A 25465-nucleotide genomic window follows, 5' to 3' on the forward strand; every position below is an offset into this window, starting at 1 on the left:
AGGAGGCAAAATTACAAAACAGCTGAGTTCCTCTTTACAGGAAAATCCCTTCTTTAAAATTAAAGAAATATATATTGGGCAGCCCAGGTGGCTCAGCGGTTTAGCGCCGCCTTCAGCCCAGGGCCTGATCCTGGAGACCCAGGATCAAGTCCTGCGTCAGGCTCTCTGCATGGAGCCTGCTTCTCCCTCTGCCTGTGTCTAGCCTCTCTTTCTCTGTGTGTCTCTCATGAATAAATAAATAAAATCTTTAAAAATAAAATAAAAAAATAAAGAAATATATATTACATTGTGAAATATAGCACACATATATAAGAGAAATATAGGTACAGTTTAACTTAGGACTCAGGTCGAGAACTAGAACATTTCTAGGACCCCAGAAGCAGCACCACACCCCATCTCTCAACTCACCTCCTGCAACACCTGCCAGTCTCCACCCTTCTATTTCTTCTTCAATAACCAGTCACTATTGTCCTAACATTTGTGGGAATAACTTTTGTTTCATCATCTATGTTCAAATGCCTAAGTTATATAGTTTTAATTCCTTACATAGTGAGTTTCCTTGGTTCATCAAGATTACATTAGAATTCAAACTTTTCAAGAATATTTCATGTCTAGTGAGGAAAAACAGGAATGCTTATGAAGTACTGGAAACAACAACAAAAATTGCCATTCCTTATATCACACACAGACAAAACAAAGTTTTACAAACACTATTTTCATACAATTAGAAAAAGAACAAGAGAATGAAAACAATTCAGAGCAACACGTTTATTGAAGCCCTCACTAAGCTTTCATTTACAAGCAAATATACTCAGGGGGAAAAAAATCACAAGACAATATTTTCAAATGTTATACCATCTACATAAAAATTAAACTTGCAGAATTTACAAATTAATATTCTGAGCAGACAGATAAATTATACATCCTTTTGCAAAATCCAATCTACAGCATTTAAAAATTCATACAGTTACAATGTAGGACATTCTCTCTTTACAATCTACTTATTTACATAGCTTTTCCCACTTCAGATGATATAGTTCTCATCATAACTACCTAGGTTTGCAAACATAGTGTATTTAAAATATATTTAGCAGCATATAAAAAAATTAGATAAAAGGGGAAGGAAATACTACTTTTAAATAAAAATGAAATCAAAAGGTGGTACTAGAAATAACTCCATAGGAAAATAGATCAAAATAGATTTCTGTTAGGACCTCAAAAACATTTCCCATCACAGAATGTATGCACAGCACTAATAAAACAATTTAACAGCATTTTAGTCCTGAGCACAGAATATAGCACAGCTGCAAAACTTTGGTCAATACAAGTAAACATCAATATTTAACACAAACTGTTTAACATTCTTTGTTAGTAGATGAAGGTCAATTCCATCTTATGAAAAATCATCAATAATATTCTCCTTATTTTTTTCGCATTTTATTAAAAGGGCTTTGAAATTTGGGAACTTTCTATAGACTCATACAAATACCATACAAAGGGACCACAAACTGACTAACATCTCCAACGTGTTTAAATATACAAATCATCTGAACAGTTATATGATGAGTAACCAATACGTTGTATCCCAGGTGTTTTCTGTCACAAAAGGAGATATATAATTCAAATACTTTTAATTTTAAGGTGTTTTTTTAGCTAGGCACAAAAATCCAGCCACAAAATAAGTGTGAATCAAGCAGTATACCAATTAAAGGATATATATGTATTGGCAGAATTAAGCACACAGGCTAGTATACAATTTTATTAGAATATCATTTATATTCAGCAGTTGGATTCAGATATATTTTCCAGTTAATCCCATTCATAAGTTTTTGCCTAATAAATACAGGGCAACAACTCATAACGAACATACAGAGTATTATCACAGTATTCAGTTCATGACTATCTTCATTCATGTTTAATTACTGGCAATATCCTCCCCCAGATCTCCTATGTCAGAGATCTGGCCATCTTGCAAATTGCGAGCCTTCCAAATTCTCACAGTTCGATCACTACAAAACAAATTAAAAATGAACATGTGAAAAGAGGCAGAAAGATAAATAGTTCTTAGGATTATTTATTGTGAAAACATTTTTTTGAAGAGGACTTCAATAGACATGAGCAAAAATATACATTGTCCCATAAGCATATCAAGCAGATACCCATTATAATGATATTAAAAATAGTTCATATTGTCAAGAGCTTACTGTATGGCAGGTATTGTTACTATGTGCCCTTCAAATATAAATACATTCACTTATCTTTAATTTATCATAAAGATAGATAATGCTATTATCCCCTTTTTTACTGATGAGCAAATTGAGAGCCAGAGAGGTTAATTTGCTCAATATCACAAAGTATGTGATAGAACCAAGATTTCAAACTAGGCAGTCTGGTTCCACGGCCCCACCTCCTAATCACTACACTGCATCTGCACTTATTATTTTTAAAAAACAACACATGAGGGCAGCCCACTGAGGGCAGCTCAGCGGTTTAGCGCCGCCTTCAGCCCAGGGCCTGATCCTGGTATCCGGGATCGAGTCCCACGTCGGGCTCCCTGCATGGAGCCTGCTTCTCCCTCTGCCTGTCTCTCTGCCTGTCTCTCTCTCTCTGTCTCTCATGAATAAATAAATAAAACCTTAAAAAAAAACACATGATACAACATTGGTCAGAGATCTTCAGGCACAGAGTAAGGTAACAGTAAGGCTTCTGAGAAGAGAGGAGAGATCAGGGCAAGGATTCCAGGGGGTTGTTGAATCTGGCCACAGTCAGGAAGAGATATGCTCAGATGAAATCAGCATTAGCCCATAGTAAAGGCAGGAGGCTACTGAGAAGTAGACTGATCCTCCACTATTATGAAACATAGAGGATTCAAAGTTCTTCCAAGAAAACTTGTTCTTGTTCACCCAGCATGGAGGTACTGGGGAGTGGTCATTAAACCATCATATTTCTTACTGTGTCTCTCATAGCTTTAAGGGAGTGGTACTTTTCTCCAATTATCTAATAAACTCAAAGCCAAAAGAAAGAGTTTCCACAGAATTTCATAGTGAAGAGGCACTTCAGAGATTATGCAGTCCATTTCAAGGAGAAAGAGAGTTTAGTTATATGTCCAATGTAACATAGTAAAGGACAGAAGTGAGCTTAGGACCTAGGCTTTCTAGTTATAATCAGTAATCTTTGTTCTTCCCTAAGAGTTCATATCACAAGCAAACAAAAAAACCTCTTTTTCTATTTTTTGTATCTCTATGAGATGATAGATGTTAACTAAACTTACTGTAAAAAAAAAAAAACTAAACTTACTGTAGTAATCATTTCACAATATATAAAAGTCAAATCATTATGCTGTATACCTGTAACTTATACAATGCTATATGTCAATTAATCTCAATAAAACTGGGGGAAAATAATCTTCTCACCAACCCACATAGCATACATACACTGATAACAGCAAGGTGATTATGTTCATTCATCTACCTATTCATCTACCCATTCACTCATTCAACTACCCACTCAACAAATGCTTATTGAGTACTTGCTATGTTCCAGGCACTATTCAGATGCTTGGGACAACTTAAAAACAGACAAACAGCAAAACTCTCTTCCATTGTAGATCATACATTCTAACAAGAGGAGATAGACAATAAACCATATTAAATAACTAAATCATGAAGTTTATCAGAAAGTAATACATGTTATAGAAAAAGAAAAGACAACATGGAAAAGACAGCAGCTAGGTGATAGAAGGGGTTACAATTTTAAATAAAATGGCAAGGTTACCCCTGGTGAGAAAGAAAAACATTGGAAGAAAGTTGGGATCTCTGAAGGCAAAGCATTCTGGGCAAAGGGAGCAACCAGGGCAAATGTCCTATGGCTGAAACAAGGTTGGTGTGTTCAAGGACCAGCAAAGAGGTTACTGAGGATTGTAAAAGAAGGAGCAAGCGAAGAGGTACTAGAAGGTAAAGTGAGAGAGATAACAGATGATCAAAGGGTCACATCAAGTACAGTCTCTATTGTAGGTAAAATAGGAGACCACTCCAAGAGTTTGAGTAGAGAAGGAATATGATCTGACTTGTGTTTTAAATGGATTACTCTGACTTCTGTGTAGAGAATAGACTACATGAGGACAAGGTACTTTGTTTACTAGGAGGCTACTGTAGTAGATCCAAGAGCTAATGGTAGGCTAGAATCAGTGAATTAGCAGAAGACATGGTGAAAAGTGATCAAATTCCAGATATAATTTAAAGGTAGAACACCAACAGGATTTGTTCATGGACTGGATACGGAGTGTAAAAAGAGTGAAAGTTTCTGGCCTGAGCAATGGAGAAGACAGTGATGCCATCAACTGATGTGGAGAAGGTTGTAGGATGAGCAGATTTTCTGGGAAGGTCAGGAGTTCAGTTTAAGACATATTAAGTCTGAAACGATCAAACTTCTACTACTAGTCATGACAGAGTAACTTGCACCAGGTTAGGTTTTTTGATGTAAACAAAGTGAAAACCTGACAAACTATATGAAACAACTATTTTCAGACACTAGACCATGGGGAGTACAAGGCTGTAGTCCCTGAGAAAAAGGAGAGAAGTGAATTCCAGGACAGCCCTGGCTCTTGCCCTGGAAGTACTTTCCAGACTACAGCACAGGGAGAGGAACTCAAGCAGAAAAGAACCACAGAACCACTGAGTTGAAGAGATAGAAATAAAAACATGAGATAGTGAGAATTTTCAGGATCAAGTAGAGAAGAGAGCTATACAGAAAGAACTATGGAGCTATGGGGAAAGAATTCCATAAATCCACATATAGGCCCCTAATGTCTCTGACTGAATGCTAAGTTACCCATGAGTAAAGTAATATTATAAGGCCAGCAAACAAAACAAAAAAGCAAAACAAAACAAAACAACTACTAGTGAGCTGCAAGTTGAATAATTCCCAGAGCCCACAGAGGGCTATGAACCATTTAAGTTCTGACCAGAAAGTAGATATTATCAAACACCCAGGGCATTCAGTAGGAATCCAAGAATTAAAAACCAGTCTCAAAAAGATAAAGCTGAACCACAAGCAACTTAACTGCCTGACTAAGGTCCAACACTCTTTAAAAGAATAAAACAAAATCCAGGGGCACCTGGGTGGCTCAGGTGACTAAGCATCCCACTATTAATTTCAGTTCAAGTCATGATCTCACAGTCGTGTCCAGCTTGACCCTGGACATGGAGTCTGCTTAAGATTCTCTCTCTCCTTCACCCTCTGCCTCTCCCTCTCCAATAAAAATAAAATTCCTTAAAAAAAAAAATACAACAAAATCCAAATACTCAAAACACAGCAATATCATGTTCAACATCCAGTAAAATATTATTTGACATAAAAAAGTAGGAAAAATGAGGGGCGCCTGAGTTGGTTAAGCATCCAAATCTTGATTTCAGCTGAGGTCGTGAGATTGAGCCCTATGTCAGGCTCCACATGGAGTCTGCTTAGCACTCTCTCTGCCCCTCCACAAACCCCTCACTCACACACTCATTCTCTCTCTCTCTCTCAAATAAATAAATAAATCCTAAAAAGCAGGAGGGCAAGAAAAATGAGACCCATAATCATAAGAAAAAAAATCAATTAATGCTACAGATCTGGACTTATAAATAAATAAGTAAATTGCAAAAGAGCCAGAAATATTAGCTATGAAAGAATTACTATACAAAGACCAAGTTCTAAAGTGCCTTGTTTTTCCCACTTATAATATTATTATATATTATATTATAATAATATAATATAATATAATATAATATATATAATAATATATAATAATATAATATATTATATATAATATTATATATAATACATTATTATATTAATTATATTACTGAGAAAAAGTTCAGTTCTTCAAAAATAAGACTATATCGTGGAAGGTGTTAAAGTAACATCATACTTCACCCAACAGACCTCAGTAACATACAATACTTTGAGAGTCTTATATTGAGTGTCCCACAGCTTTGAGGGGTATTAAGTTATTTCCAGTAAATTATCCAGGACATAGCAAGTTTCCAAGAGCATAAAGAGAAGTGGTGAGTCTTAAGAAAATAATACATCTTGGAAATAACATCAATGAAGCACCAAAGGTAAGCACCTTAGAAAAAACACAGAATAAGCCACTTTAAAATACATTAGAGAGGGATCCCTGGGTGGCGCAGCGGTTTGGCGCCTGCCTTTGGCCCAGGGCGCGATCCTGGAGACCCAGGATCGAATCCCACGTCAGGCTCCCGGTGCATGGAGCCTGCTTCTCCCTCTGCCTGTGTCTCTGCCTCTCTCTCTATCTCTCTGTGACTATCATAAATAAATAAAAATTAAAAAAAAAAAAAAAAATTTAAAAAAAAAAAAAATACATTAGAGATATGAGAAAGTAAATCTAAGTGAAACGAGGGATTCAATGAAAATAGCACAAATAATAAGAGATGCTACAGAAATACAGCAGAGGTTTCAAAATAAAGTCAGAGTAATTGTGCATTTAGGACAAATGAATCAAGAAGGTGCTCTAATTAAATTAAGTGCGAAAATGACAAAGTAAGATTTTCAAGGTAGATATTTATGAGACATTACATTTTATCTGAAGAGACCAATGCCTGAAATCAGGAGATATATATATATATATGCTCTTGGAAACTTGCTATGTCCTGGATAATTTATATATATATATGCTTTCCTTGTCAAAGTACTTATATACATATTATGTTATTTTTAAGATCACAACATCTCTCCCCTTCCTTCAAGCATCTTCAATGTCACTTCCTTAGTGAGGCCTTCACCAGCCACCCTATTGTGTAACCTCCTCCCCACACTACTCTCTTCCCTGTTTTATTTTTCTCCACAGCATCTATCACAATGTAACATATGTTACTTATTTATTTTATTTTATTTTCTTCTCCTTAGAATGAAACTGGGGATATGATCTGTTTTGTTCACTGCTATTTCCAAGAATCTGGAACAGGCCTGACATATTGGAGATTCATCATAAATGGAAAAATAAGCAAATGAATCCATCAATCCAGCCTCCCTAAGAGGGAGGAAACAGATACTATTATTATGTACTTATACAGCTGATGCTTGAACAACACAGGATTGAGCTATGAGAGTTCACTTTCCTGTGGATTTTTTTTTGATAAACACAGTATCACACTGCAAATGTATTTTCTCTTCTTATGATTTTCTTAAAAACATTTTCTTTCCTCTAGCTTCCTTATTGTGAGAATACAAAATATAACTACAAAATATGTGTTCATTGACTATATATTGGTAAGGCTTCCAGTCAACAGTAAGCTATTAGTAGCTTATTTTTGGGGGAATCAAAGTTATAACTGAATATTCAACTATGTAGAGGTCAGTGTCCCTAAGCCTACATTGACCAACTGTCAAATGCACTTTAAAGAGAGATAGAAGAGGAACAAAGAGATTTTTTTAAATGATTTATTCTAAATGTGAAGAATGACAAGTTTGTTGTCTTTCTGGAAAAAAAAAATCTTTAGAAATTAGTCACCTATAAATGATCATTTTTTAACTTCAAATCACCAGGGAAGGACCTGGCAGCCAACTTCCTAGTACAAGCAGAGTGCTAATACAGAAGTAACACTATTCTCTCATTTATTCTGGGGATTAAACTCAGTGCCCAAAGTGCACATCAGAAAATATAAATAAGAGATCTTAGACATTAGATTCACTGTAATAAGAGTTTCATATGTTCTACATTTCCAGACATTTACAACTTATAGTATATTTATTAACTCTGAACACAAGCAACCAATACAGAGAAAAATCACACAGGAAAAACTTACTCGGCTGCAGTAAAAATATGGGTGGAATTAACACATATGGCATTAATAGGACTCTCATGACCCTTCATCTCTCCGACTGGCACAAAAGTATCCATGTTCCAAAGCTTCAAAATACCCCCTCTGCAGCCACTGAGCAAAACTGGGTGCCCTGGCACCACTCCTAGAGCACAGACCCAATCCTTATGTGCATTTGGAACTTGCTGAAAGAAAGAAAGAGAAATCAGTAGCTTAAGAGGAGCCTTCCAAAATGGCATTTCCACACCAAAGTAAGTTATGAACATTTTTGTTGACAAAACAACATTTGGAACGCTGAATGGCCTGAACTATAAAAATCATTTTCTATGCGATCATCCTTAGTGATTTAAAGAAATAAATCTGCAATATGCTTCCCAATTTGCCTCAATTTTTATCACTGTTATCAATATTAAAGAGTTACAATGTTAAAAATCTTACAGAACCTAAAAGACCCAGAAAGTATACAGAATGTTTCACAACACATTCTCTTCATGGCAGTTAAGTATCTCACCTCTCTCCAAAATGTATTTAATTCAACAAGTTTGAAAACTACAGCCTGGTATATAAACTATAAAGAATGCTTCATAAAATCACTGCCTTCAACCTTTGGTAGAGAACATGGAGGCAGGCCTAAGGCTTCTTGTAGAAGACTAGAGCTAACATATATTTCATAATGACTAAACAATAATTATAAGCTCAAACTATATGACTGTATTTGAGTATAAATATATTTATATGAATAATACAAAAGTCACAACCATGAATGTATATGTATAAAAGACTCTGAATGCAATATACTCATCTGTTGCCAAGTTTGTTCTATTGACATTCATGCTACCTGTTCATTTTGTTTTCATCTATTCTTATCTAGAAGGTATTATTAAATATTGAATGTTGCCCTTCTTATAATTAGTAACTCTGGTGGATGAAGATGAAACACTCTTTAAGAGACTCTTTGAAGTTCTTCTGTAGACTATTAGTGGCTCTGAAGTATCCATTCCCATGAAAGGTTTTGCATTACCTGTAGAAGGTCTTTTTGAGCTAAGTCCCATTTCTTGATTCCATTATCTCTGGACCCACTAAATAAGTTATCCCCTTGTATGGTTAGCGCTTCGATGCCGTCATAATGAGGGGGCTCAAAATTGTGGGTGGGACTTACAGTTCCCAGAGCCCCTTCAGTCACATCAAACATCTAAAAAAGAAACAGAGAAAGCCGACATCCTATTTAACTTACAAATAAACACCTATACATGTTCACACAGAAACACATTCGTGTATATATTAACCAGATATGACTTGTTTTGTTACAATATTTTACAAAATTAACTCAATTAACCTGGTATAAATGACCCAGGATGAACACTATTTTCATGCAACTTTAGCTTACATGTCACATGCTTATGTGTCTGTAGGCTTTTAAAAAAGGCAACCCATATTTTCATGTAGGAGTGTACAAATGATACATTCAATAGTAAAAAGACTACATATCAATCCACTTGAAAGTCAGAAAAATGATATGACTGTTATTTAGCCACTATTTGATAGCTCTGCAATTGTGGTAGGCCATGTCAAACTTCCCAAAGTTGCTATTCAAAACCTCTGCTCTCCTAGGTTGCCTTCATCTCTCTTAGCGGTTGACCTTGTGATTTCCTGAAAAGGCTACTAGCATGATCAAAAATAAGCTTTTTTGGACTTTTCCCTACATTTCAAAAGTTTCCTTTTATCCTTAAACATTCTCTTACTCTTCCATTCTTTTCAGATGCTAAAGTGTGCTTACTGTTTCCCAAGGTTCACATCACTGATGTGTTTCTAACTGTTCCTACCACTTCATCAATTACTACCACTTCCTTCTTCACACTTTCCCTTTCCACAGGGCCTGTTTTTTAAGCAGACATACTCAAATCTACCACACACAAAATCTTCTTCCTTTAATCATTCTGTTTTCATGTTACCAACCCACTTTTCATCTCTTAATCTCAGATTCAAAACAAAATTTATTCTTTTCCTATCTTTCTGTATTCTCTTTTTACTAATTGCTTCTTACAGGAATCCTGTCATCCTCTCTCTCCTTTGGCCATGTCAACTACTCCAACTCCTTGAACATCTGACTCTATTTGAATGGCTCCCAAACCTTCATGTCTAGTCATAACTTGAGCATGAGCTCTAGACTTGCCTTTCAAATGGCCTACTCACTGACATGAAGAGGACTTCTATTACTGAGTATCTCAAATTTAACATTTCGAGAACCAAACTATACATCTTTCCTTACCTGCTAATTTCATAAGATCATAATAGACTCAGTATAAAAGATGGGGACAGTAATACTTATGCATTAGCGCTGGATGACTGAGCCAAACATCTTTAAAATCCCTCCCAAATTATCGTCTATGAAAAATGAGAATACATGATTGAATAATAAGACAACACAATCAGAAATTATGAGTGAGGACAAGATCAAGAAGAAAAGGTAAGGTCAGAAGTGAAAAAAAGAAAACTGATTAAGAGAAAAGGGTTGTAGGTGCATCTGAATACTTTAATATCATCAAATAGGAGAATATAATTCAACAATTCTATCATACACACTTTGATGTAATGATCCTTGGAGCCAGTGACAATTAGATCTTGCCCATTAGAAATCTGATCCACAGTAAGGCACATAACAGGGCCTAGGTGTCCTGTTAACTTTCCTGTAGACTGAAACCTTTAAAAAGAAAGAAGAATAATTTTGTTTGAAAATATTTCTTAATGTGCTGGGGCTAAGCACATAAATAATCTACATTCTTTGATGAAACTGTTCATTAATTTTCTTTTTTTATTTTAGCTCCACCTCTAGGCAGCTCTCTTCAAATTGAGAATCAAAAAATAGCCAAACTAACCTATTTTATGACTGAAGTGTCAAATAGGTTATTCCAAAGTGACTAATGTCATTTCAACAGTAAACAAAAAGGCAACAAAACTTGTTAGATACTAATTTTGAATCCAACCTAAGTCCAGGTAAACCTAAATCTGTTACATGTTCAAACATGTTATAAATATATGACCAAGGTCCAATTTTGAATTTGATTAAAACAACTGCTATTGCTCATATAACACACAATCAACAACAATATGGAAAAAGTAAGATTACTTTATAACACATATTCTCACATATACACATCCACATATATGTATACCCATCATATACACATTTATACACACATATACCTAGGCACACATATATGTGTATATGTGTGTCAGAAAGTAGATGGTCCATTTTATCAGCTATTATAAAGACTGAAAAAATATATATTGATATATAGGTAGCTGGTAGAAAAATGTGTGATATTAGCTGTCAGGGGGTAACAATGAACCTTTGTCTCACAGTCCTACCTCATGAGCTGCTGGAATACAGAGATATATTTAACATAGAATATTAGTTTCTTGAAAACTATTCTCTTACTTTGTTATGATAAATCTACATTTAATCATGTTCCTGAAATCAAGCAGGTTCCAAAGGACCTAACTTTTCAGCAGAAATAGAAAGTATAAAGATTTTTAAAAGCTGGTATCTGGGACACCTGAGTGGCTCAGTAGTCTGCCTTCAGCTTAGGGTGTGATCCTGGGATCCAGGATTGAGTCCCATATCAGGCTCCTTGTGGGAAACCTGCTTCTCCCTCTGCCTGTGTCTCTGCCTCTCTCTCTCTCTCTCTCTGTCTCTCTCTCTCCTTCCCTCTCTCTCTCTCTCTCTCTCTCTCAATCTGTGTGTGTGTGTGTGTGTCTCATGAATAAATAAAAATCTTTTAAATCAATCAATCAATCAATCAATCAATCAATATAAGCTGGTATCTTTTCTGCTTCATGTCATGACTTTGAGTACCTTCCTCCATGGTGCTCTATGAGTCAAGTTTTAATATCTTCAAGAATAAACCAAGTACTTACCTCTTTTCTCATTTTCTTAAACAAGCAGTGTGTTCAATTTTCTACATTCTATTTCTAAAACAGTGCTCAGGACTGTGTTTCTTCTCTCTCTCTTTCTCTCATCAATGTATCTATAAATTATGTTTATTATATTATCATGTGTTAAAATGTTACAAGTTATAAATAGTTATTTTAAGTTTTTAAAATACCCCTTCATCAATATCCTGTAATCGCCTGTTTAGTGGCCACTATCCTCCATTAACAGCATGAGTGCTAAGAAGGTAGACACCACCTTGTCTTAGTCTTTATTCCAAGCACCTACCACAGTCTTGGTGCAGTACCGGCCAGAATCAATGTTAAAAAAATACTTAACCAATAAATGAATATTCCTTTGCTGCCAAAATTTTAAGAACTAGAAAAGAAGCTAAAATAAACACTCAACTGAAGGGCAAAAGCTCGTATTTCATGGCAAATAAAAATCAAATCAAAGGTGTAATGCTTTAGATTTCAATTTACCATTTTTTACCCATTTTATCTTCTTGATATGTCATCTTTTCTATATATTTTATATTCACAAAAACCCTAAAAGAGTTTATGCCCAAAGTTATTATATTAATTTATAAACTAAAAAGTTTAAAATATAGGATGTTTAAGTGAGGCTGCCCAAAAAACAAACAAACAAAAAACAAAAACCACCTCTTTCAAAGGTCCTGGTGAAACTAGAACGAGAATCTTGATCTCTTCCTAGCAAACAACACAAACTGTAGACAAATATTAAGAGGGGCTATTTTCCTTCGTATCCTTTTTTCTATCAATGGAGAGTAAAAGAAAGGAAAATTTTGAGTTTGCTCATGAGGACAGAAAAGACATTAAGGGGCACAGGGCCAAATAGAAAAGCCTATGATTTTATATTAACTTCTGGAGTTATAAAAATTAGATCTCATATACACCAATATGTTACTAATATCTGAAAAATTCTATTTGCCATACATATACAAGAAATATATTTTCTTTAAAATTCTACCTTTTAAGATCCCACATCCTGACAGCATTTCCAGAAGCTGCATAGAGGAAAGTGCCAGTTGGGTTTAGAGCAATTTGATTTATCTGGTTTTCTCCAGAAGGAATAGCTACTGTCCGGCTGGTACTTGCAGAACAGGCATCTCCAAGAGTAACTTGACCCGAAGATCTTAACAGAGACAAAACAAAGGAAAAAAAGTCACATTTCTGGATAAGAATTCGCCTTAGGGTTCCTTAAATTCCTAGGAAACTGGCTGTAGACAAAAACAAGCTCTGTGTCCTCTGGTCACCATGTGAACCATACCTAGCACAGAACCTCATACACATAGTTGGCATTTATAAACATATTTGATGAGTAAGTGAATAAATGAATGACTAAAACAAGATGATATGGCTGAAAATTCTTAATTTGTAAGTCTAGTATAATGCTAGGAACTCCAGGCCCTGAGTTAGGGATGACCAGGATGTCATTTAAGAAAGATTAGAGGGATCCCTGGGTGGCGCAGAGGTTTGGCGCCTGCCTTTGGCCCAGGGCGCGATCCTGGAGACCCGGGATCGAATCCCACGTCAGGCTCCCGGTGCATGGAGCCTGCTTCTTCCTCGGCCTGTGTCTCTGCCTCTCTCTCTCTCTCTCTCTGTGACTATCATAAATAAATAAAAATTAAAAAAAAAAAAAAAAAAGAAAGATTAGATGTCAAAGATTAAAAAAAAAAAAAAAAAAAGACCCAACAAATGATACAGTGCCACAAAGGTAATTCATTTTCCTAGTTTCCAGAAGGCCCCCGAGGGCCAGGCCTTCCAATATTCCTTTTGTCCATAAGAATTGCCTTTTGAATTAAAAACATGAAGATTGGGATCCCTGGGTGGCGCAGCGGTTTGGCGCCTGCCTTTGGCCCAGGGCACGATCCTGGAGACCCCGGATCGAATCCCACGTCGGGCTCCTGGTGCATGGAGCCTGCTTCTCCCTCTGCCTCTCTCTGTCTCTCTGTGACTATCATAAATAAATAAAAATTTAAAAAAATAAAAAATAAAAATAAAAAAAATAAAAACATGAAGATTTTTCAAACCCAATCATACATGGAGTATTTACCATGTGCCAAAGACTTAAACATAACTTATTTCTATTTCCTCAGATAAATTCTAAGTGATAAATACATTCTTAAATTTTGAAACATTTTCTCAGCTAACTTCTAAAATACCAAGTTATAATCAATCTTTTTAAATTTGACTTTAGTGAGTCAGCTGGGCTGGCAGACTTCTAAGATACAGTGCACCTTTTTCTATAAAATTTCCAAGAGATTTGTACTCAGTACAGTAAATAATTAGCAGTTCTCAAAATACAAATTAGCACTTGTGTTAATAGTTCCTACTCTACAAATTATAAAATTTAACCTTTCCTATGTTCCCTCTGCTTATTTAAAACAAGAGTTCACCTCAATTTTAATTATGTAAAACAGTTTATTGATCTTATAGCAAAAAAGAATCATTATTTGCTCTATAAAGAGATATACGATGACACAGAAAACAAACTCATCCTCCAATTGTCCAACCTAACCTACAGTTATGAAATTTGTGCCCACACCAAAGCAGTTTATGTCCTAAAACGACCAAAAACCTCTCAATTATTGAATACCTGCAAATTAAAGGTTACAAGTACTTCTTAACTATCTACTATGGTGATTTTAGCCATTTTTCCAAGGAGTGGTATTCATTTGAAGTGAGTAATTAACTACATCAAGTAAGAAATATTATGAACATGTGGTACCTTAGTATTTAGGAGGGAGAAAATATGAAATGTATACTTAATCACAGATCAAATATGATTTATTCCTTCCTGTTTAATACCAGGTTTTTATATTACATTTTCTCAATAGATTTCCCCCCTTATATTATCTACATTCTTACTTTAGTATCCTTTTGGAAGCAGACAGGTATAAATAAATTAAAATACATTCATAGTCCTATCTTTTCATATATGTAGTACATAGGAACTATTTGCCCCTTATGCTATTTGTCTTTACATTACTTACGTCAGCGTTCGAATGCACTTTGCTGAATCTCTGATATCCCACACCTTAATATAAGATGTGGACACAGTGAAGACCAAACTTGTATAATTACAGTATTTAACAGATACAACATTGTTGGGATGACCCCCCAATGACATTATCTCTTGCCCAGTCACCAGATTCCATACTTTACAAGTACGATCTACAAAAAACAAGAAAAGGAAAATACTGTCAATATGAATTAGATTAGGTTCTCTTAAGAATAAAAATCATTTAAACAATTTTTCTATGAGAATGAAATTTTAAAAGTAATTATTCCATAACCTACAACGGACATCCTACCTCTATCCTTGACCCTATACATCAGGTTCAAGGGCAAAGTACATAAAAAGGACTGGATGAAAGCCAGGGATGTCTGGTGTATGTATTATGTGGTATTTAAAAAATATAATTATATAAAATCTTGAAATAGTCATATCACAAGAGTCTTGCTTTAAATTGCCCCTGAATTTAAAATGGCATTCTCATATTAGCTTCTTCAAAATATTCTGTTTTGATCACTCCTACTTCCTCACAGTACTCCACACTCATAAACACACAGACTTTTCCAGGTGTCAATGATTGATGGATTTTATTTTTGACCACAAAATATAATTATAAACTAATTATTTTGTTTTCCTGACATGCCAAATATATAATTATTCTGGAGATAAATTTAATTTGAATTAGAAAATTACATTTTCACACTGTAGATTCTTTAGAGAATGGCTTGCCATTCACAATTCCTAAGTTCTAGCTAGACTGTTATACTTTCTTATATACAATGAGCAATAAATTGCTTGCTGACTAAACTTGTAATGTCCCTAAATGCTAAAAAACTTTTATTAGCTCCCCAGATTCCTGTACATGCTTCCTTTCGACCTTTCTAGTCCTACTCCCCATCACTTCTTTTACATTACAGTAGACACCTGAACAATGGGTTTGAATGGGTCCACTTACATGTAAATTTTTAATTAATTTAATTTAATTTAATTTAATTTAATTTAATTTAATTTAATACAGTAGTACTGTATTAAATGTATTACAAATGTATCTTCTCAGTAACATTTCTTTTCTCTAGCTTACTTTATTGTAATACAGTATATAATACATATTAACATACAAAATATGTGTTAATCAACTATTCATATTATTGGTAAGGCTTTGGTCCACAGAAAGCTATTAGTAGTTTACTTTGGGGGAGTCAAAAATTATATGCAGATTTTCGACTTTGCAGGGGTCAGAACTCCTAATTCCCATGTCGTTCAAGGGTCAACTATATTCTACATTTCAACCCAATTGGATTTAGTTTCAAACATACTCCATTTTTACCTCTATGTCTCTGCTTCTATTTTTCTATAATCTTGGTTGTCAATTGTTTCCTGTCAATATCCAAACTATCCTGTAAGGTTTATCCTAAATGCTTATGTCAAAGCCTTTCTTATTTCTCACAGGTTGGCATAACCTCTCCCTTTTCTGAAACCCCCAAACTCTTAGTCCTTAACCATATAAAGCATTTATACTTGATTTCTAGTTGCCTGCAATTGTATCAAAGGGGTTAAGAGTACAGGTTTGGAGATAAGTAGACATGGGTTTCCAATGCTGGTTCTTCCACTTACTACTATGTTCACCTGGGAAAATTATTTCATTTTTTGAATCCTCATTTTATTCACCTGTAAAGTTAAGATGCAACATGTATCTCATCAGAGTTACAATGAGAATTAATTGAGATGTAATTTATATAGTGTTTAACATAGTCTCTGACATATAGTTAAGTGCTCAAGAAAGGTGGTTGCTACCCATCTTATTCTCTTTACTACAATGTACATTGTAATGACCCTTTACCCATTTTTATATAACCTGCATTATAAGCTCAGGGCCTTGCATGCATTAAGTGCTCAATTACTGAAGGAAATGTATTCTCTCCACATCCTATTCACATGACATCAGTAGAGGTTTGACATTCCTCCCAGCCATGTGATGATTTTATATAACTCAGGGGTTGAACCAGATTATCTCTCAGGTTCTTATGTGTCTTAAGCACTTTGACTGTTTTAAAGCCTGTTAAAATGTAATCATTTTTTTATTAAAAAAATCTCTTAACTATCCACATGAAACAACTATTGGCACCTTTTGATCCAGTGAAGAGGAGATCATCAGTAGAATCGACACAGAGCACAGCTTTTGTGTGTCCTTCAGCTATGTGAATACACTGCAGTGGAGAAGTTCTGATTCCTTTTGAGGCAGGAAATGGGTTGATTATGCCCCTGAGATGGGGGAGAAACAAGATTCACTTCAGTAGCTATATCATAGTACTAATTTTATTTTCCCCTGACTTTAAGAAGTCTTTCTAAGTAATTAACAAGAAAATTCAGACTGCTCCTTTGCCTCTTTTTAAAGGAAAAGGACATAGAGACAAAGTGTGAAATAGTGATAGTGGTGATGGAGTGCATCAACTAATAAGGCATCAGCCAACAGCTGCATTCTACCAAGAGCAAAACCTATGGTATATGGACCTTCTTACTAACAAGTTCTTCTCTTCAAAGTTTAATGAAGCAATATTGGGAGCTGTTTAAGTATAGTGAATTGCAACAAATAAGAAAGGATAAATGATGGATAACTGGAGGATGTAACTCTGTCAGGCTGGAATGTGACTCTATGTCAAAAAGAATATTCTGGGGCAGCCCATGTGGCTCAGTGGTTTGGCACTGCCTTTGGCCCACGGCGTGATCCTGGAGACCTGGGATCGAGTTCCATGTCAGGCTCCCTGCATGGAGTCTGCTTCTCCCTCTGCTGTGTCTCTGTCTCTCTTTCTCTCTGTGTCTCTCATGAATAGATAAATTTAAAAATCTTTTTAAAAATATTCTGGAGGAAATATAACACATATAACCTAAAATACTAAAAAAAATAAATTTCAAATGAATTTGAAAAAGACAGGGATGACCGCCTATGCAGAAATTCTAAAGGGAAAATGGCCCAAAACTATAAAAAAAAAAAAATTTAAAGAAAAAAACTCTAACAGTCTCAAAGAAGATTTAAAAAAAAAAAAAGAATGAGACTTTAAAAGTACAGACTTTTTAGGGAGCTTTCTTATAAGTTTAATTATTTCCAGTGTTTCTGCTTTATGCCATTAGACTACATACTATGGAAACATAAAGTTTATCAAAATATTGTTCCTATCTTCTAAAGGAGTTTAAGACAGAATCTGAATTGAAATAGTTGTGTCGAGAAGACTAAAGATGAGAGTGAATTATATGATAAATATATAAATTAATGTGTCTGCTCAGAGCAGGAAGAAAAATTATTATGTTGACATGTATCCATTGTATAAGACAGATGGCAATAATATTAAAACAAATAACAGAGATAAAATAAAACTGTTTCCAGCTGCTTTGGTGGGGGGCACAGGGAGAAGGAGAGGAAGAATCTTAAGCAGGCTCCACACCCAGCATGGAGCCCAGTGCGGGGCTCAGTCTCACAACCATGAGATCATGACCTGAGCCAAAAATCAAGAATTGGACACTTAACCAACTGAGGCACCCAAGTACCCTTTCATCTCCTTAGTGAAAGAGAACAGTCTTCGAGAGCAATGGGCAGAAATGATTAAGAAGAAATGCAAGCCCAAGATAAGTTAGAAATGACAACAGAGACTAATACAATGAATTCAAGTATTTCTGTTTTTAAGTCATTATATCACAGGGTTTTAAAAGGATACACCATTGTATAGGCAAAAATCATTGTTGGTACACTAAAATTGATAAAGGGAGCAAAAGATGTAGATCCAAATTTCCAAAAAGCAGAGGGGAAATAGTGGATTTCAGAAAGTACAGATGGGCAAAACTTCCTATTGAGTCTCACAAAGGAAAATATTTACAAATTATTATAAACACTTAAAAATAAATGCTCATCAGTAAAAGATAAGACTAATGTCACAGGGGCAGTTCTTTGCAGGGTTAATAGCAAATTAGGGGGATGTCATATTCACAATACTTGCTGACTTCAAAAAGGTCCATACAATGAGCCTTTCAAATGGTATCCTTGTAGATATGGTAGGTAAGTACAGAACTATTGTAGTTAGGTAGTTCCATCAGTGGCTGAAGAGGCACACCTAAGGAGTCAATGTTCCTATCAATTTGGAAGTCAATGTTTCCCTAGCACTGAAGAGAGATGGTATATTTATTAAACTGATATATTAAAAAGCTGGATACTGTATTGTATTGTCTAGGAAAACGACAAAATTTATTTAAGTACCTACTTAACATTAAAATAATCATCAGATACAATTTAAAGATAAAATTTAGGTAGAAGTTAGAACAGAATGCTCCAAGTAGGAAAAGATTTAATAGCAGCCTAGATTTAAAAAGCCAAAGAAGGGGCAGCCCCAGTGGCCCAGCAGTTTAGCGTCGCCTTTGGCCCGGGGCATGATCCTAGAGACCCGGGATTGAGGCCCTGTCAGGCTCCCTGCATGGAGCCTGCTTCTCCCTCTGCCTGTGTCTCTGCCTCTGTGTGTGTGTCTCTCATGAATAAATAAATAAAATCTTTAAAAATAAATAAATAAAAATCCAAAGAGGTCATTATGCTAAGTGAAATAAGACAGAGAAAGATAAATGCCATGATTTCCTTTATATATGCAATCTAAAAAAATGTGTATTAAAAAATAAAAGCTCATAGATATAGAGAACAGACTGGTAATTGCCAGAGGTAGAGGGTGGGGAGGGTAGGAGAAATGACCAAATTATTTTCTGGGCTTAGTTTAAATAAATTGAAATGAATAAATACATAAATAGCTAAAGAGATTTTTTTAATTGAATAAAAGATCGATGAATAAACAATGTATGGTTTCTCGACCAACACTTTCAATAACTAGTTCAAGAGAAGTAAATATTTCAGGAGAAAGAATGTAATAGAGCTACTATTACAGGAGGAGGTTGGAAGGAGGTTGAGTTCTAGATGCTAGATTTTAAGAACACTGAAAACTTGGAGACTTCTCAAAGCAGTGGAAGCAGAATGAAGGACCTGTAGACTACATTACATAAGGAGATGATGAAACTAAACCTACTGAGCTGTTAAGAATATACTCACTGAAGAGAGGATACAAAAGCAGGTTAAAGGCTGAATATTTAAACAACTGTCATATACACACAAAAAGAGGTGTGTGAATTAATTCAATTAATTAATACCTGAAGGTTAATTCTGGTAGAGCTCAAGAGGGCTGATGAATAGAAATGCTAGGAGGTAAATTTAAGCTCAGGACTAAAAACAAACAAACTTTATTTTTAGGCTCTATTTATAATGATTTCAAAAAGTGAAGTTTGTTCATCATCACTAGAAATAACACCAGGAATTGTTATCACTGGATATGTAATTACAGTCTAAAGTATGATTTGTGTACATGTGTCAAAGTGAGATTCTTGAAATTAATGTTCAGTAATTTATTTGTAATCTAAGAAGTTAGCCAATCAAAATTGAAATGGAAGCAAAACCTCCCCTATAAGTCTGAATCTCCATTTTGAAATCTTATTTATGTGAGGTCACATCTATGAACTGAAGCCATAGAATTAGAACTATAGCTTCAAATGTTCAAACGGGTGATCTAATGCACAATCAACGGCTACTGTTACTTCTCAAACAGAAAATATGTATGTATATCCCAATAAGCTGGTTATAAAGAAAAAATTCATGTTAACAGTCTAAGACATAACAGTCTGTCATGTCAAAGGCTGTAATATTACAAAAGTGAATACTTGCCTCCAGTGACTTATGTATGGCACTGCCACTATAAGATGCCTCTTTTACATTTTTATATGTTTTAATATCATTTATTTCAGACTTCTGAAGAAAAATAATATCAACATTAAATATAGTATTTTACTAAGATACTGAAAAGTGCTCTCTAGTACTCACAATATTAGCACTAATATTTCATAGGGATTATCTTACACCAAGATAATTTTTAAAAAATAGAGAAACTGAAAATATACATCCATGACATTTCTTTCAATATCAGAATTAACCTATTCACATTCTGACTATAGAAATCAACTTGAAAATAGTTTAAGTTAAAGTTTAATACTGCAAAGTTGTATATCAAACTGGTCTGAAGGAAAAAAAAATGCTTATTTTTGTTCCACGCAAATCAGTAAAGTCTTGTAATACTGTAAATGAGATTAATTTCCTCTGCCTACCTTCTGGAGGATCTACTGATGATCAGCAAAATGGCCATATACAGTGGAAACAAGTGCAAAAAAGAGAGGAGACAAAATGATAAGTGGAAAGAGGAAATGATAGAAAGAGAGAAATTAAGAGTCCAAAAAGCCCAATTTAACATGGAAAAATTCAACACTGTTATTTTTAAAACAGCATCTATCAGCAAAAAAAATATTTATTATTTTAGAAAAACTCCTTTAATTTCAATTTCTTCTCATATTTTTGGTACCATAGTCTTTCCCCCCCAGCATATCTTTTTTTCAGGTTCACAAAACCTTCCAAAACTTTTTATTTATAATCTCCAAACCAACAACAACAAAAATACTTTATTTACCTCTCACACGTTGAAGGACTGAAAACATATAATTGCTAAGGAACAATGAAATCAATATTCATAGAATTTAATTTCTTTGAAATAAAAGATTTAGGTTATAGACAGAAAACAAACAAGTTTGCTGCTACTTTGCCTAAAAGGTATGACAAAACATATTAAAATTAATATGTTTAAAAATATTAGTGTGTTTATATGGTACAACAAGTTATGCATCCAAAAGTAAGATATGCCTATAGTTTCTAGGAAGGTATTTTAGAACATCAATGAAATGCCAGAATGTAGGAAAGATAGAAAGAAAGTACCTGTGTACCTCCGACAGAGAGGAATCACTTTCATCAGACCTACAGTGAAAGAGTTAGAATTATGAGGAGAAAGAACACTGAAGTCAACAGGTAAAGACACTGAGACTGAACTGAAAATCAACAGTATGAATTATAGAAATACAGCAAACATTTCCTTTATAGTGAATGCCTTGCTTTTCTATCTGTACTGGATATCTGCAAATTCAATGTACAGTAACATCTGGTAAAATATTTGATTCTTATGTTTTCTCCTAAGACTTTGAGGATAAAAACTTTCTTTTACTCATCCACAGAAAACCTATCAATCCTCATTTCTAAAATTTAAGCCCTGCAGTGGAACAATATCAAGTAAGTAAAATACGTCACTTCAAGATTCTTTCTATTTAATTTGATTAGTACTAGAAAATGTTTCTTATTTAAAGAGCTACTAATGAATTTTATCCATCTTGATAATTACTTGGATTTAGATTCTAATGTGAAGTTTGCACAGATACATTTTATGTTTGCATGCACAGCAAATTACCTAAAATGCAATAACCTTTGATTTTAACTTATCTCAAAAATATGAAGTTCTCCTAACAAGGGAATCCCTCAGTAATACAGGACTTTAAAAATAGGTGAGCCACTCCTGTCAGTTCTACCCTGAAACCTCCAAGACTGGCAATAAGTCTGGTTATTATGAAAAATCTACTCAGTTTGTGCAATAGGCTTGGGAGAAGGAGGACAGAGTGAATGCTGACATGGAATATAACCAGAAACAATGTATGGGATCTTTTTCTAGCTGAGATATGCTAGTCTCAAAAAACAGCCCAAAAAAAATGATTCAAAAGGTAGGTGAGTCTCTGAAAGTGTAGTCAGTTATTCTGAGTTTTAGCTTACAAAGATGACAACAGAGTCAAATTACTGGTAGCTTATAAAATATGTCAGTAGAAAATATAAAACTATGACTAGATTGTCAAGATTATCAAAAGACTGACAGAAAATTTTATTATGCCTTTGAATATAAGGCAGACAAAATTTACTAACTCTTCATATCACTAGTGAAAATAGACTTCCCAAAGACATTGCTAATGTTCTATTCTTCTCAACTAAATGGGAGGCAGAGATTTTTTCAATAACACACAAAATTTATCTACCTAGATAAGGACATGTCACGTACTGATTAAACTATATTAAAATCTAATCAATAACTTTATCTATAAATTAAGCAGATTAAAAATTATTTCAAAATGTGTGCTTCTCTAAATCTACAGAGCCATCTAGCATGATCTAAACCTGACAGACAAATCTTAAACAGCAATCCTAAAAATCTCAGAAATTGTTGATATACACAGGGAGATTATAGCATAGAAAACAAATAATAGTGGTGGGAGACTAGATATGAAGTACATACATCTACAGTGTTACCATTCAAAATCAAAGCAGACAAGTCAGAGTTAATCAATATCTTATGGCAGCATTGTTAGTATCAAATTCTTGCAAGAGAGATTCTGGCTCAATATGGGAATACTTTTTCATTTCAAATTTAGTGCAAATTATACTTTTCACACCCCTCCAACTTTTCTTCCTCTACAAACCACCCTCAATCCTAATCCCCACTACCCATAAAGGAACTGTCTTTTATTATTTTATTTTATCACTGAAGTTTTGTGATGGATTTGTGTCAAACAACCAAATGGTAACAATGGTCTCTGCAAGCTATAATATGCATGGAAGGTAAAATAATTTGCCTCTTTTCAACTCAGTCTATCTGGATTAGAGGCTTTTGTGGGCTCAGAGAGACTGAAGAATCCCAAGAAATTTAAATTTCAAGTGGTCTCAAAGATATTTCAATTCTAATTTACTTAGAAAAGGTAAGACAAGTGCTGAAAGTAGAGCAATGCAAATCTACAACAGGGAATAATGTTCAGCAGGAAAATAATTTTCTCTAATCTTTTCTAGATGGTTCATTTCCCATTGGAAAAACACATCAAATATGGCAAACACATCAGATTTCATCTCCCACACAAAGAGATGGCTAAACGTTTTCTACAGGCTGTATTAAAAGGTTCAGAAAACTGCAATAAGTAGAGGGGCTCTTTTCCATAAAGACTTACTTATCCTGCTGAACTGATGTGTTTCCCTGAGAAACAGTAAGACGGTTAAAAACATTCAGTTCATTACGGGGTCGGCTTGGTGGGGAGGAAGGAGGTGAAAGACTAGCCTCTGAGGTTCCAGAATCTGAGCTACAAGAAAAAAAGAACATTAAATAGGTGGCTTTAATTGGTTATGATTTGTTAGAAATGTTATAAGAAACATGCTTTTTTTAAAAAAGCTTTTCATTAAAGAATTCCTTCCATCCTAGTTTAAAAAAAACAAAAACAAAAACAAAAAACCACTTTTCCACTGGATTTTGTCACATTGCCCACAAGATGGCACTAAAGAAAAAGTTCTATCTGCTGAAATCTAAAGCCATTACAAATAAAGCAAGTCAAATTTAAAATTACACAATTTTAGAGTTAAAACCAAGTTACTCGCTTGACAGATGGAGAAAGAGAGGCACAGTATTTAAGAGCGATTTGTTTTTTCAAGGATTCACTCACTTTTATGTTATTACTTATTTGCTCCATTCCCCACTTCCCAATTATCCTTGAGACATTCAATCCAGTAAAAACAGGCAAATTATATCTTTAAATACAGGAAGCAAAAAAATAAATAAATAAATAAATAAATAAATAAATACAGGAAGCAAGGATGATTAGAAGGATAATTTCCATGACACTCAAGTCAGCCAAACCAGTGGTCAACGTAAAGTGTGTTGTCATGGGGGAGAGGATGGTATAAGATCGTCCACTTGAGCACAGAAAACATATGAAACTTCTTTTTGCTTATTTTTATGTTAAAAATAATAAGATTTACTAATATTTAAATGTAGACCGGCACTGATACTCTCCCTCAAGGCAGTGTCAGAGATCCATCTGCCACATGCAGCACCTCAGGTGACATGAGGGGGGAGTGGGTGTGCCACAGGGTAGAGAGGGGACAGTGGCTCTCACCCATTCGTTCAACTTTCTCCATGTTGCAATGTTGCAATTTTAAAATGTCCAGTTAAGTGGATCATCAGATTATACTATGTACTGTTACGTAAATAACCCTCACAAAACACACAAATAGTTTTAAAAAGATTTCAGCAGAAAAACAATTTAAGTATAAAAGAACAGCAAGAAAATGGCACAACTAATACACCCTATGACTAACACTTGTTTTTTGTCAGCTACTCTAAAGAGGTAAAGTCGATGTCAGTTTTAACAGTCAAATCAATTTCAAGTTTTTCTAGAAGACCACCTGAAATACAGACACACTTCATCTCAAGTGTATATGAATTTTTTCAATGATATGCACAAATAATAGAAAAATAAATAAGAGAACATGATTAGGGGCAAGTGTTCAAATATTTTTCCAGGTGTGTGTGTGACCAAGAAACATTTAGCCAAGCCAACAGCTAACTTGATTGTCTATTAGTCAAAAATGTCATAACCAAAGAGCCAGCCTACATATGGAAAATAACTTCACTGTTATCCTTTAGCATTTATGTACAGCAGACATTTTATGCAATCTAGTTGATAAAAAGTATGGGTAACTTACTGTTTCTGTTCCTTGGCCTTTGATTTTTCTGCTTTTTCATATGCTTTTCTCCTGATTATAGGGGAAGGCTCTGGCATTTTTTTTTCTGATAGAGATGACTGTCTGGAACTAAAATAGAAAAAGACTCCTTAATCATCAAATTTTAAATATATACATTGTTTGGCAGGTACTCAACCTAAAATTTTTAACAGATTAATAACTGGAACTTGA

At 34.5% G+C, this 25465-nt stretch overlaps 1 protein-coding gene across 16 annotated transcripts in view; it reads right to left on the minus strand.

Moving 5' to 3' along the window:
- Positions 1-753: 753 nt before the first annotated feature.
- The window catches only part of KIF21A (kinesin family member 21A), a 147646-nt gene continuing 122934 nt past the window's right edge, over positions 754-25465 (minus strand). For 4 of the 16 annotated variants that reach the window (XM_041735851.1, XM_041735847.1, XM_041735855.1 and 1 more), the window contains 11 exons: positions 25256-25363; positions 23728-23856; positions 21632-21670; positions 20974-20988; positions 16919-17055; positions 14771-14951; positions 12745-12909; positions 10407-10524; positions 8845-9015; positions 7809-8008; positions 754-2009 (listed from right to left, as the gene is read on the minus strand). In XM_041735851.1, coding sequence (XP_041591785.1) covers positions 1916-2009; positions 7809-8008; positions 8845-9015; positions 10407-10524; positions 12745-12909; positions 14771-14951; positions 16919-17055; positions 20974-20988; positions 21632-21670; positions 23728-23856; positions 25256-25363 — 1357 coding nt within the window. In that variant the 3' untranslated portion in view covers positions 754-1915. The remainder of the gene's footprint in view (positions 2010-7808; positions 8009-8844; positions 9016-10406; positions 10525-12744; positions 12910-14770; positions 14952-16918; positions 17056-20973; positions 20989-21631; positions 21671-23727; positions 23857-25255; positions 25364-25465) is intronic. The other 12 variants (XM_041735848.1, XM_041735853.1, XM_041735856.1 and 9 more) reach the window with 7 other exon arrangements.

Source organism: Vulpes lagopus, chromosome 21 (genome assembly GCF_018345385.1).
Source record: "Vulpes lagopus strain Blue_001 chromosome 21, ASM1834538v1, whole genome shotgun sequence".
In the NCBI taxonomy this organism is placed as follows: domain Eukaryota; kingdom Metazoa; phylum Chordata; class Mammalia; order Carnivora; family Canidae; genus Vulpes; species Vulpes lagopus.